The 12,928-nt window shown below is 42.6% G+C and overlaps 1 protein-coding gene across 1 annotated transcript in view; it reads left to right on the top strand.

Moving 5' to 3' along the window:
* KLHL3 (kelch like family member 3) overlaps positions 1 to 12,928 on the top strand; it is a 96,300-nt gene that overhangs the window by 52,936 nt on the left and 30,436 nt on the right. Inside the window, exons 7-8 of the mRNA XM_014453878.2 lie at positions 9,126 to 9,242; positions 12,760 to 12,909. Of these exons, the coding sequence (XP_014309364.1) occupies positions 9,126 to 9,242; positions 12,760 to 12,909 (267 nt within the window). The remainder of the gene's footprint in view (positions 1 to 9,125; positions 9,243 to 12,759; positions 12,910 to 12,928) is intronic.

The following is a 12,928-nucleotide window of genomic DNA, read 5'->3' on the forward strand; positions in this document are numbered from 1 at the left end:
GAACTTTTTTTAACCTCAACACCTGTAAACATCTCACAACAGTGTAGTTTTGCAGCACACAGTTCAGTAAACACTGACCTAGAGAATAAAGTCCTCACTCCTAACCCTCTCCACAGACCCCTACTTCATTCTCAACTTCATTTTCCAACAGCCTCCCTCTAAGACCCTTGATTCTCATCACACAGGTTACTTTACCCAAAAGTACAATGTTCTTCCAAACATCCTACAATCCAGTTCCAGACATCAAAGCCATATCTGCATTGTACGGGCCTGTGAGCCATTTTGGTCTCAGCTTCCACTCAGCTCCCAGACTTGAATTCCTTTTTATTTAAAGCACTTGGGCATTTCTCTTTGCTTTTGAGTGTGGCTCAAATCTTCATTTTTTTTGTAAGAAGTCCAGTTTCATGTGTTTGGAGCTTTGGGGAAGATTCCTTCCAAGTCAGTTCACTCTGTCAGATTGACTGGAAGGCATTCTCTATCCCTGTGTCATGCTCCAGCCATTATCGGATTAGTGGCCCTGAAGTAATCTCTCAGCTTGTGGACATTTCTGTCAAACCATGTGCTTCAGGGTCATGTGCTGGCTATAGGTAGCAGTGGAAACCTGAAAAGCAATCTCCAGGCAAGGCAATGCTGCTGTTTTTGTTTTGTCATCATTTTTGTTGTTTCTGTGAAGTCAGATATTTGGCAGCGCGCTATTGTAGGAAGAGAACCGTGCACATTCCTGCTTTGGTTAACTTACTCATTCTCTCAGTAAATATTTATTGAGTGCTTTCTATGTGGCAGATAGTATGTTAGTCACAGGAGAGACATTGGTACACAGATAAACATGAGGTCCCTGTCTTTGTGGAACTCATAATCTCATGAGGGAGACAGATTTTATCAACTATGTACACAAATAAATAATAGCTACAAACTGGGAATTGCACTATGGAGGAAGCATACTGGGTGCTGTGAAAATGTGGACTGAAAGCCAGTGGTTCTAATTGCTGCCCTGTCACCCATTTGCTGGGTAACACTGGGCAGACCACTTTCTCACTCTCCACCTCACTTTGCCCCTTTGTGAGTGCTTCTGGCTGCTTCACTGGGTCCTCGTGAGTCTGAAATGAAGCAACTATAAGAAAGAGCTCTTCAGTGCCCTATAAAACCTCAAGATGCCGATGCTGTCAGAACCAAGAGTGCAACTAGCTAGGTTTTCTAGAATCCAGGAGCCTTTAGATCAGAAAATCTAGCCAATGGTAGGCTGGTAAATATTTAGCAACTGCCTCTGCAGAAAAATTCTAAAAGCCCTGATTTGTTTGCGGATTCATTTGCTAATTTCCATGTTGTAAATATTTCCACCAAGACTGGTTCCAAACGACGAGTGTGATGCCACTAAATGTTGGGCTGGAAAGAAACAGATAGGACGAGCTCCAGCCGCAGCACATCGTTGCTGCCAGCTGTCCCTGTGTTGTGTGTGACGGGGTGGGAGTGTAGTTAACATAACTCTTGTTAAGCTTTAGTTTAAGAAACAACAACAGAGAACCAAGATGGCCGCATAGGTAAACACCTGAAATTGTTGCCTCGCACAACCACTTCAAAAATACAGTGGGGCCTTGACTTACGAGTTTAATTCGTTCTGTGACGGAGCTCGTAACTCAAATTACTCGTATGTCAAATCATTAAAGTGAACGAGTGAGACACGTGATGCTGGGCTGATGTTGTGGCGTTCACTGTGACGTTCGCTGCGCCAACTAGCAGTGGGGTATCTGAAGCTGGCTCGTAACCCGAATTTTAGCTCACAACTCAAAGCAAAAAATCAGCCGAGAGACGGCTTGTATCTCGAAAAACTCGTTAGTCAAGAACTCATAAGTCAAGGTCCCACTGTACAACTAAGACAAAACGGACATCACCCAGAACCACAGGAAGGCCGGCTGAGTGGAAATTCTACAACTAGAAGGAAAGAGAAAAGCACACTGAGACTCAGAGGAGGTGTGGAAGTAAAGTGCAGAGGTACGGAGGCGCACATGGAAAGGGCTGGCAACTGAGGACTCGGTTGTCTTTTTCAATCGGGAGGGAGGCACAAGCTCCCAACTGCTCTGAACTCCAGTTCCGGGCGAGTCTCTGGGGACATACGGGGAGAAACTGGACTGTCTGGCATCGGTTGGAACTCGAGGGCGGCTTTCTCTCAGAGGTGCTTGCAGTGATTACTGGGACACTGAGACCGGGGGCCTCTTAGGGTAGGACTGAGGAGCATCCATAGCTGTTTGCTCCGCCCTGTTGGTTCCCTGAGACCCTGCCCCACCCAAGCTGCAGCAGAGGCTTTTGCATATGAAAGGCCTGGCCCTTTGCAATCTGAAAATTACCTAACACTGCAGCTGGGTCAGAGAGACCCAGAACTTCCAAAAGAAGGCCCAAGGCCCCACAGCAGCTTGCATTGCTTCACAGCTGGGCCTCATCTGGGCACATCCAAACCCCAAACAAAGAAGAGTAATCTGCAGATCTCTCCATAGCTCCTGCTGGGTAGCCTCAGGCAGAGGCTAAATTAGCACCTCCTTAGAGATCCAAGAGCCAGTGTACCCAGTGGTCAGAGTGGGACCATCCAGATTACAACTCCTCAGATTTATAAGGGAGACATTCAGGGGGCAGACTCAGTGAGCACCAAAGCCCCACTGAAGCAAGTCTTGCCCCTAAGGGTATCTCCAGCACAGAAGTTCTCCCACTGTAGACACAGCTGATTCTCACAGCCAATTGGCCTGGAGGTCAATTCCTCTCAGTGATACCTACAACAATCAAGGCTTAACTACAACAAGACTGTGCACAAAGCCCACAAAAGGGTGCACCAAGAGTGTCCACCTCAGATAATAGGGGAGGCTGAGCCACTGGGCCCTATAGGACACCTAGCACAGAAAGCCACTCTATCAACACAGGGAAGCATAAAAAATGTGGAGACAAAGAAATAGGTCACAAATGAAAGAAATGGAGGAAAGCAAACTACTGGATATAGAGTTCAAAACCACGGTTATAAGGTTTTTCAAGAATTTTCTAGAAACCGCCGATAAATTTAGTGAGACCCTCAATAAATCTAGAGAAACCCTCGAGGTTATGAAAAAGGACCAACTAGAAATTAAGCATACACTGACTGAAATAAAGAATATTATACAGACTCCCAACAGCAGACTAGAGGATCGCAAGAATCAAGTCAAAGATTTGGAATACGAAGAAGCAAAAAACACCCAACCAGAAAAACAAAAAGAAAAAAGAATCCAAAAATATGAAGAAAGTGTAAGGAGCCTCTGGGACAACTTCAAGCATACCAATATCCGAATTATAGGGGTGCCAGAAGAAGAGAGAGAGCAAGATATTGAAAACCTATTTGAAGAAATAATGACAGAAAACTTCCCCTACCTGGTGAAAGAAATAGACTTACAAGTCCAGGAAGCACAGAGAACCCCAAACAAAAGGAATCCAAAGAGGACCACACCAAGACACATCATAATTAAAATGCCAAGAGCAAAAGACAAAGAGAGAATCTTAAAAGCAGCAAGAGAAAAACAGTCAGTTACCTACAAGGGAGTACCCATACGACTGTCAGCTGATTTCTCAACAGAAACTATGCAGGCCAGAAGGGAGTGGCAAGAAATATTCAAAGTGATGAATAGCAAGAACCTACAACCAAGATTACTTTACCCAGCAAAGCTATCATTCAGAATTGAAGGTCAGATAAAGAGCTTCACAGATAAAAAAAAGCTAAAGGAGTTCATCACCACCAAACCAGTATTATATGAAATGCTGAAAGGTATCCTTTAAGAAGAGGAGGAAGAAGAAAAAGGTAAAGATACAAATTATGAACAACAAATACACATCTATCAACAAGTGAATCTAAAAATCAAGTGAATAAATAATCGAATGAACAGAATAAACTGGTGAATATAATAGAATCAGGGGCATAGAAAGGGAGTAGACTGACTATTCTCGGGGGGAAAGGGGTGTGGGGTGCGGGAAGAGACTGGACAAAAATCGTACACCTATGGATGAGGACAGTGCGGTGGGGGGGGGGAGGTAAGGACAGAGGGTGGGGTGGGAACCGAGTGGAGGGAAGCTATGAGAGGAAAAAAGAGGAACAACTGTAATAATCTGAACAATAAAGATTCAATAAAAATGAAAAAAAGAAACAACAACAGAAATCTTACAGAACCATTCTTGTGTCTAGAAGTGCTGTCTTCTTGATTTAAAATCATGTCAGTGGGTGTGGCAGATGCTACTGGCTCAATGCCTAGGAAAGAAAGATTACCTAGAGGGGGTGTCCCGGGAGGGCGTAGAGGGTGTGATTAGTTAGGATTATGGGTTTAAGAATGTAGTTTCCCAACTCAACAGTCTGCCTAGGTTTTTCAATGAATTGTGCCTTTGAGATGCAATACTGCATAATGTTAGAATTTGGATTTTGGAGCTAGAGGTGAATTCACATCCCAGATTCACTGCTTCCTGGCAGTGTGACCTTGGACGAGTTGCCAACCTCTGTGAGGCTATTTCTTCATCTATAAAATGTGAACGATGATACCTACATCACTGGGTTTTGGTGGATTAAATGTGATCACGCATATAAAATGCCTAGCACTGTGCCTGTTAATGATCAAGTTAGTTCTTCTCAAATCTTGAGTAACAAATTAGGTGCATGTGTGGAACCAAGTTTTTTCTCTCATGTCAAAATTAGCTTCTTTTCCCCTGTTTTGTGTTTTGCCAAGTCACTCCCCTGCCTGTTTTAACTTGAGTTGCCTTTCTTGATTCTCAGAACCATTTTGAAAGTAGGGGTAAGTGCCCCAGGCTCCCTGCAGTACTTGCGGGGTGCAGGTCCTGTCCGGTGTGCCTGGAGGAGGGGTTGTAGGAAGATCAGTCCGTCTGGTGCTCTCTGGCCAAGCTGGTGCTTACTCAGAGGTGTAGTGAGCAGGGGATGATAAAATCCGATTTTCTCCATCTCCTCCCACAATGCAGTCTTGTAACACTTAATTGGTTTTGAATACGAAGCAGGGAGGAAATGATGCTATTCTTTGTTTAAAAGTGAAACCCTAAGCTTGCCTTGTGGCAGCTGATTATTTCATCATGAGACCATGGAAAGTATTTTCATCTGAACACACTTTACCCTGTTCCATGACTGAAGCCACAGATTTTTCTATAAAGAGCCAGAGAGTAAATATTTTAGGCTTTGTGGGCCATAGAGTCTCAATTTAGCTCTGCTGTTGTAGTGCGAAAGCAGCCACAGACAGAACACAAACGAATGAGTGTGGCTGTGCTCCAGCAAAATCTTATTTACGCAAACAGGTGGCAGGCTGGCAGGCTGAATGGGCCTGTTGGCTTTTGTCTGCCAACCGCTGTTGCAGACCTTGGAGAGGCAGCGAGAACAATGGTGAGAGCATGCGCACTGGAGCCGGGTACGTGCGGACCCCAGCCCTGCTAATTTCTGCTTTGCACTTGGGTGAGTCCCTTAATAAGGGGCAGGAGTATCGGCTCATTGGGCTTTCATGAGAATCCAGGGAGACGGAGTCTCTGAAGAATGGGGCGCAGGGCTGGCACTTGGTGAATATCAGCTGCTATTACTTGTTCCCCCTTGACTTGGCTAGTCCCCTGATTTGGGGTGTGTGTGTGTGGGGGGCTGTTGGGAATGATTTTAGGCACATTGAAGGCTAATGCTACTTGAAAGTTTATTTGCTTGTTTATTTTTCTAGCATGAGGTCTAAATGAAAAAAAAAAAATATGTGGCCTTCTCTAGCTGCTGAGAAGGTCATTGGTGTTGCCCAGTGCTGTAGCTTTCACAGCTGAGTAGGTAAACAGTGCAGCTAAGTGGAACCAGTTGGACAAGTCAAGCCAAAAATAAAGATAAGGTTAAATATCGACTTCATTAGACTCAGCTTGCCTTTCAGCTTTTATAACAAAGACTAAGCTGGTTGATGGGAAAGGGCGTGACCAGTAAATGCCACCTACTCAAGGACTTGCAGTTCATTCTTTAGCAAAGCTTTCCCAAACAGCCACCTGCTCTGTGCCTGGCAGGGTGCTAGGCTCACTGTCATCCTGCAAGAGCACACAGTCTAGTAAAAGGGAGTAGAAGGATAATCCCAACACAGGCAGAGGGGGACTGTGGCTGCTCACTACCTAACCCAGCAACGCCAGATTTCTCCAGCTTTCTCTGGTCTGTGTCCTGGCTCTGCCCTCTCCACCAAGATTCCTGCCCCCACCTCCCAGTCCTGCCCTTTGCTCCGGCCTGGGCAGGTTCCACGGCCTCCTTACATTCTGAACTCATTTGTCCATTCATTCATTAACAAAGTATTTGTGTGTGTATTATGTGCCAGCAAATAAGACAAGGTCCCTGTTCTCACAGATCTTAAGGGCTAGTTGAAGAAATACAATTTTTCATAAAATAATGCTATGGGAGTGAGCAATATTGCTCTATGACAGTTAATAATTTTTTAAAAAAGAACTAGACAAGGAGGATTTCCATGGGCGTATCTGTGTATGTTTGTGCATATATGGGTTATTTTATACATATCTGGGAGCAAAATGTACATACATACTGCTCCTTCTGTTCCATTCTCTTCCCTGTCCATTCTGATTCCTTCATCAGTTCAAGTAATTATGACTTAAGTAATTATGTGGGAAATAGCAACATATCAGTACACACAAAAAATACAGTTAGGTTAAGAAAAACTAGAGTTCCCTCCTGCTCCCCCCCACCAACCCAGGGAAATGCAGTTTTCATTTCAACTTCATGTCACATTGTAAATTTTGTTGCAGTATTTTTCCCTTTCCCTTAGGATTTCTTTTCTTCTTCCATCCACTTTTAAAAAAGCATTTAAAATCTCTTGTAAAGTTTGAAAGAATGAACATTCATATGCTCTTTACCTGGATTCACCAGTTGTTAACATTGTGTCATTTGCTTTCTTTTTCTCTCTCTACATATTTAATTTTTTATTTTGCTGAACCATTTGACAATAAATTGCCGACATCATGACACTTCACCCCTAAATATTTTAGCATGCACCTCCTAGAATATGCTAAATAGAAGCTTTCTTTTCTAGCCATAAAACCATTACCATACTAAAGAAACTTAACACTGATACAATAATAATATCTAATATGTAGTAAGTATTTGAATTTCCTAATAGTCTCAAAAAAGTCCTTTATGACTGTTTCTTTTAAATCCATTCAAGGATCATGCACTGCATTTAGTTCTCCTGTCTCTAAACCCCTTAGCCCAGAACTCTTTTTCTCCCCCCTTTCATAATATTAACAGTTTTGAAGAATCCAGGCCAGCTGTCTTATAGAATGTTCCAAATACAGAGTTGTCCAATTGTTTCATTGCTATAAGATTCAGGTTAAACATTTTAGGGAGAATACAACTTAGGGGATACTGTGTCCTTCCCATTAAATCACAATCAGGAATAGAATTTGTTTGTCCTATTATTGGTATGGTAACTTTGATCTCTTGTTAAAGGTGGTATTGGTCAGATCTTCTCATCTGAGGCTCTCCTCCTCCACCCCATGTAATTGATAAATAATCTTCAAGGTGCTACTTTGAGAACTGTGAATATGTCTTGTTCCCCAATAACTCTTCACCCAATGATTTCAGCATCCATGGATGATCTTTGCTGAATCAAATATCACATTGGTGGTTGCAAGATGATATTTTTCTAATTCTATCATTTCGTCTACTTTTATTAGCTGGCATTTTTCTGTGAAGAAGAGCCCTTCCCACATTTTTTTGTTTTAGCATTCTTATGGACTCATGAATTCTTTCTTTATTCATTATCATCCATTACTATCATTTGAACTAAGAATATTTTAAATTGAGGCATGATTTACACATAGTGAAATGTGTAGCTATTAAGTGTACAATTGATTAGTTTTCACAAATGCACATGCTCATGTAACTGCCACCCTGTCAAGTTTAGAACATATCTATCACTACAAAAAGTTTCCTTTGGCCTCTTCCCAGTCATCACCTTCACCCCCTTCTTGCCCAAGTAGCACTGATCTGATTTCTTCATTATTCTCTTTTATGTTTAAATTGCCCCAAATGTTGGCAATGAAAACCACATCTAGTAGGTGTTGTCTATGTCCATCTATCATGTCCCCCTTAACTTCAGGCACTTTCAACACGGTGTTTTGTTTTATTCTTTCTAACAGCTGAAAATACCCCATGGCATGGTTACTAGTTTAATCATTTCTCCACTAGTAAACTTTGGGTTATTCCCTTCTTTATCCTGTTAAGAAAATGTGCAGCAAACATCTTGGAACACATTCTTGCACCACTTTTGTGTTTTTGTAGGCTAGAGCTTTCTTTTTTGGGGGCAAAGAGTATGAACATTTAAATTTTTTGTTGATATTGCCAAATTCTTCCCTTCCCTTAAAAAGCCATGTTAATTAAGTTTCCACAAACAGTTCTGGTTTTCCCCGCAGCCTTACCAACATTGATTTTTATCTGTCTGTGTGTTTATGGTGGTGCAGAGTTTGGATTTGGACTTCTCCTTGAGTAAGGCAAACACCCAAACCATAGAGTCTCCTTTTTTGGTTCCAAGTCCAGTTTGATTTGTGTAGAAATGAAATCTCTCTTCAAAGGAGAGGTTAAACCAAAGGAGAAATGTTTGCTATTCAGTGTCAGAAATTCGCTGTCATTCAATGTCACATTCACCATTACCACCAACTTTTGGCAGAGGGTCTTCTTATTGTTTTTATTCTGTTTTAACCGACAGGAGAGATTAATGAGGGGAGGGTGTGTGTGAATGGGATGATGGATGACATTGCCTCCAGGGCTTCCAGTCCTCTTGAGCAGTCTTTATAAAACTTGGTTCAGAGTGACTGCTCTGTATGTCTACTCTTAAATAACGATTGGAACTGATTTTTATTTTGCAGTGAATTTGATGATTCTACATTTGAGATAACAGGCTTATCATAACTTATGTGTGTGTGAGAGATCACTCCCTTACATCAGCTAGTAAACAAAGACTTTATATTTTTGTTTTATGTTAAATATTGAACTTTAAGTTAAATACATTTGTGGATGACTTTTAACTTTTTTTTTCTTTTTTCAGGTTGAGGAAGTTGTTTGAAAGCTATTGTCTCTTTGGTAAAGTTATCTATGTTGACTTTCTTTATAGGTATTTGAAGCTGTGATTTCGTGGATCAATTATGAGAAAGAAACTCGTTTAGAGCACATGGCAAAGCTGATGGAACATGTCCGTCTCCCTCTTCTACCTAGGGATTACCTAGTCCAGGTGAGTCCTGTGTGAAGAACAAGCCTCTAGGGTTAGTATGGGTTACCCTGGTTGTCTGGAGTGGTTGAGGAGTTTTCTGGGTCTTCTGTACAGATTGAGGGCATCAACCCATTGAGTTAAGTGTGAGGTGTGGTAGCATAAGAGCATTGGTTTGAAAATAAGACATTTAGGTTTCAGTCCCTGCTCTACTATTTGTTAGCTAGGAGTTTTTATTTAACCTCTTAAAGTCTTGATTTCTTCTTCCATAGAAGGGAAATTATAACAGAGCCCAACAGGGTTGTTGTGGGACCAAAGGAGTTGTAAATATGTAAGTTAGGAGTTTAGCATGGAGCAGGCTCAAACAAATGTTCAATAAGTTAGTTCAATATTGTAGAGGACCAATCAGAAGGGTCATTTCCATAATGTTGCTTTGTTCCCTTTTGCCTTAGCTTTAGGCCACTTGGGGCCTGATTTGGGATTGATAAACCAACTCTCACAGGTGCCCGGAATGCATATTGCATCTACCTCCTCTGAAAACAGGGTGCCATATGATTTCTCATTTAATCCTTATAATAACCCCTGAGCAGAGATTATAACCCCCTTTGTTACAAATTTTGGCCTTGAGGCTTAAGAGGTTGGATTTATCTGGAGTCACCAGCTGGTGGGAGACAGGGTAGGATTCAAATCCAAGCCTGTCTGGCTCTACCTCACACACCTTGCACTAAGCAGGCCACCACCTTTAATGCTCTCTATTCTGTTTATCTATTACATGACTTATTTTGTACAGCAAATGACATTACATACTCTTACAAGTAGGAGACTTTAGAACTTAAATATATGAATGAAACAAAACTCCACGGCAGTAAGCCAGCCCTCAGCTATCCCTGACAAGTCTCTGGAAGGAATGGAAAGAGTGAAGGAAAGATAAGAGGATGCTCAGCAGCCCAGGAACCTAGCTCTGTCACTTCTCAGCAGTTTCACACCGGAGAAATACTCAACCTTTCTCAACCTCAGTGTTCTCCTCTGGTAAAAATGGCACCTGCCTGTGCAGGATTATTTGGGGATAGAATGAGACCATCCGTGTGAAGCCTGCGGCCATTCTCAGTGAATCCAGCTGAAATATGTCCTCACAAACACTTGTAAAGTCCTCAGCTCATGACACTGTAGTCCATAGGCCTCATGTCAGGGAAATGCCATCTGAACTCTTAACCTCAGCCCTCTTCTCAGGTACTGAGCCCTGCATTTTGCACTTTGAATGGTACCACTGCCACCTGGTGGCAGCATATCCTTCCTGAGGAAAGGTCCCCTAAGCAGAGGGACTGAACCTGCCAGAGCTCCCAGTGTCAATCAAACCTCCCACTGTCCTGTGGGAAACTTATCAAAGGTAGAAGTGGACGTTTGGCCTCCAGCACAGTCTTGCTTCCACAGGGAGGAAGGACAGCCTGTGGCCCTGAGTTCCAGAGGAAGCTCAAGGGGCTTTAGAGACCCCTAGTCACATCCTCCAGCAGGTGTCCACAACCAAAACTTAACAAAGACATTAGGACATAGTTCCCGGGTTAGTATGGCAGAGTAGGGTTCAGATCTGGAGAAGAAGGGGTCAGAGGCAATGGGCATGAGAACTGTTTTAAAAGGGCTCTTTTCAGAACACCTCTGGAGGAAGAGGATATTTCAAGAACACTCATTTGACCTTGAAACTTCAAACTGGTGTTTCCCACTGGGGATGGCTGATGGTTGAGGAGGAGGAGGAGAAAGGGAAAGCCCTGGGAAGACCTGCACCCCCACAGCCTGACTTCTCGGGGAGGTGTTTCCTTGTTTGTTTGTTTTTAATAGGTAACATTTACTAGGCTTTCAGTAAACCTTTAAAAATATTGTCCTAAGTATGTAACATGCTATATCTCTAAAATAAGCTTTTATTGTGATAAAATATATGACATAAAATTCATCATTTTAACCATTTTAAGTAGATAATTTAGTGGTATAAATTTCATTCACCATGCCGTACAACCATCACCATATCCATTTCTACAACTTTTTCATCATCCAAAATTGAAAGTCTGTACCCATGAAGCATGAATTCTCTAGGGGAGTTTTTCATGCAAGCTGAATGAGTTCTTTGGGAGAAATGCTATTTATGCATTTCTCTTTCCTCCCAAGGTTTTTTTAGAGCTCCTCTCGCAACCTTTTACTTTTTTTAACTGACCCTAAAAGTTTATGATCTGTCTCAACCTGGTTCAGTCCCTCAGTGGGAGGGTGAAAAAACCTTCCCAGAAGACAGAGTGTTTTTGAAAGTATTCTTGGGATTCATCTCTGGGGAAGGAAGTTCCCAGAGGTGACAGAGGCCCTGTCTTACCAATCCTCTTTCCCTGCCAGATCCAATGCTGCCCAGCAGGTGATGGCGCTGGCCACATTCCACTCCTCGTTACAGGTGGGGACCTAGGAGAGGCTCAGTCAGGCCTTGGGCATGATCAGCTTGAGGTGGAGATAATTGAGGTGGGGAGGCCATTCTCATTCTCCAACTGGACTTGAGCACCTCAGGGTCAGAACCCTTATGTTGTTCATCCTGGGGTCTAGTGCTAGGCTGCCCAACTAGAATCATTCTCAGTCAGTTAGCTGTTGAATGGAATTGACCTTTCCCAACAGATTCCAAGCACTTCAGCAAAGGAAACATGAAGTGGCCTCTGGAGACCACACTGCCCCTTTTAGATATGCCACATAGCAGTCTGATCTGGACCAAACGGTAGAGGTTTGAGAGAGCACCAGACTGATTTCATCCTTGGCCTTGCTCAGGAAACATTTAGGCTAATTTTTGCTGAGTACCTGCTTAGGCCCGTAACTCTGGAATAAGAGGCGAGGAAGCTATTGGGGTCCAAGGTGAGATCAGTAGGTGGGACTTTTGTGCAGGACATTTTTTCTACTCTTATATCTCTGCTCCATTAGAGGGTGCCTCACTGGCCAGTTTTATCCTGAGGATTTCACTTAAGAATATGGATATGAATTCTTCTTCTTGATAGTCATGTTGTTTTATTTCATGCTTCCAAAGATTGGCTGGTGGATCCCACCCTCTTCCTTTCCTCACTTTCCTCCTCTCAAATGTTTGACCATTTGCCATAAACATTGTGATACATTCAAATCAGGTGGAATGTGGGAAAAGGCTTTCAGGACAACTAATTGTCTTTGTTTTACATAATCTCATTTTAAGCTTCAAAACAAACAAATGAAGACACAATTAGGTTGTGGGTCATTTTAATATGCCAATTTTACAGATGAGAAAACTGAGGATAAGAAGAATTAAGTGGTAGAGCTGGAATTTTTATCCTTGTTGGTTTGATGCCTGAGTTTAATCACTTATTCCACAGTACTCTTGAAATGCAGGAGGTGACCACCAAGTTGTAACTCTGTAGACCTTTCTCTTGAGGTCTGAGATGAGGTGCTGTGAGAATGAATGAGTGTGGGAGTACGAATGACTCAGCCTGGGGTGACAGCATGGCAGATTTGGCCAGGCTCTGCTCCTGGATCACCTGTGGTTTATTACCTCTAGACAGTTGAAGAAGAAGCTTTGATAAAGAATAATAATACCTGTAAGGACTTCCTCATCGAAGCCATGAAATATCATCTGCTCCCTCTGGATCAGAGACTCTTGATTAAGAACCCCAGGACCAAGCCCAGGACTCCAGTCAGTTTACCCAAGGTAAGCCCCAGCCCAGTCA

Source organism: Myotis lucifugus, unplaced genomic scaffold (assembly GCF_000147115.1).
Source record: "Myotis lucifugus unplaced genomic scaffold, Myoluc2.0 scaffold_28, whole genome shotgun sequence".
Classification (NCBI taxonomy): Eukaryota; Metazoa; Chordata; class Mammalia; order Chiroptera; family Vespertilionidae; genus Myotis; species Myotis lucifugus.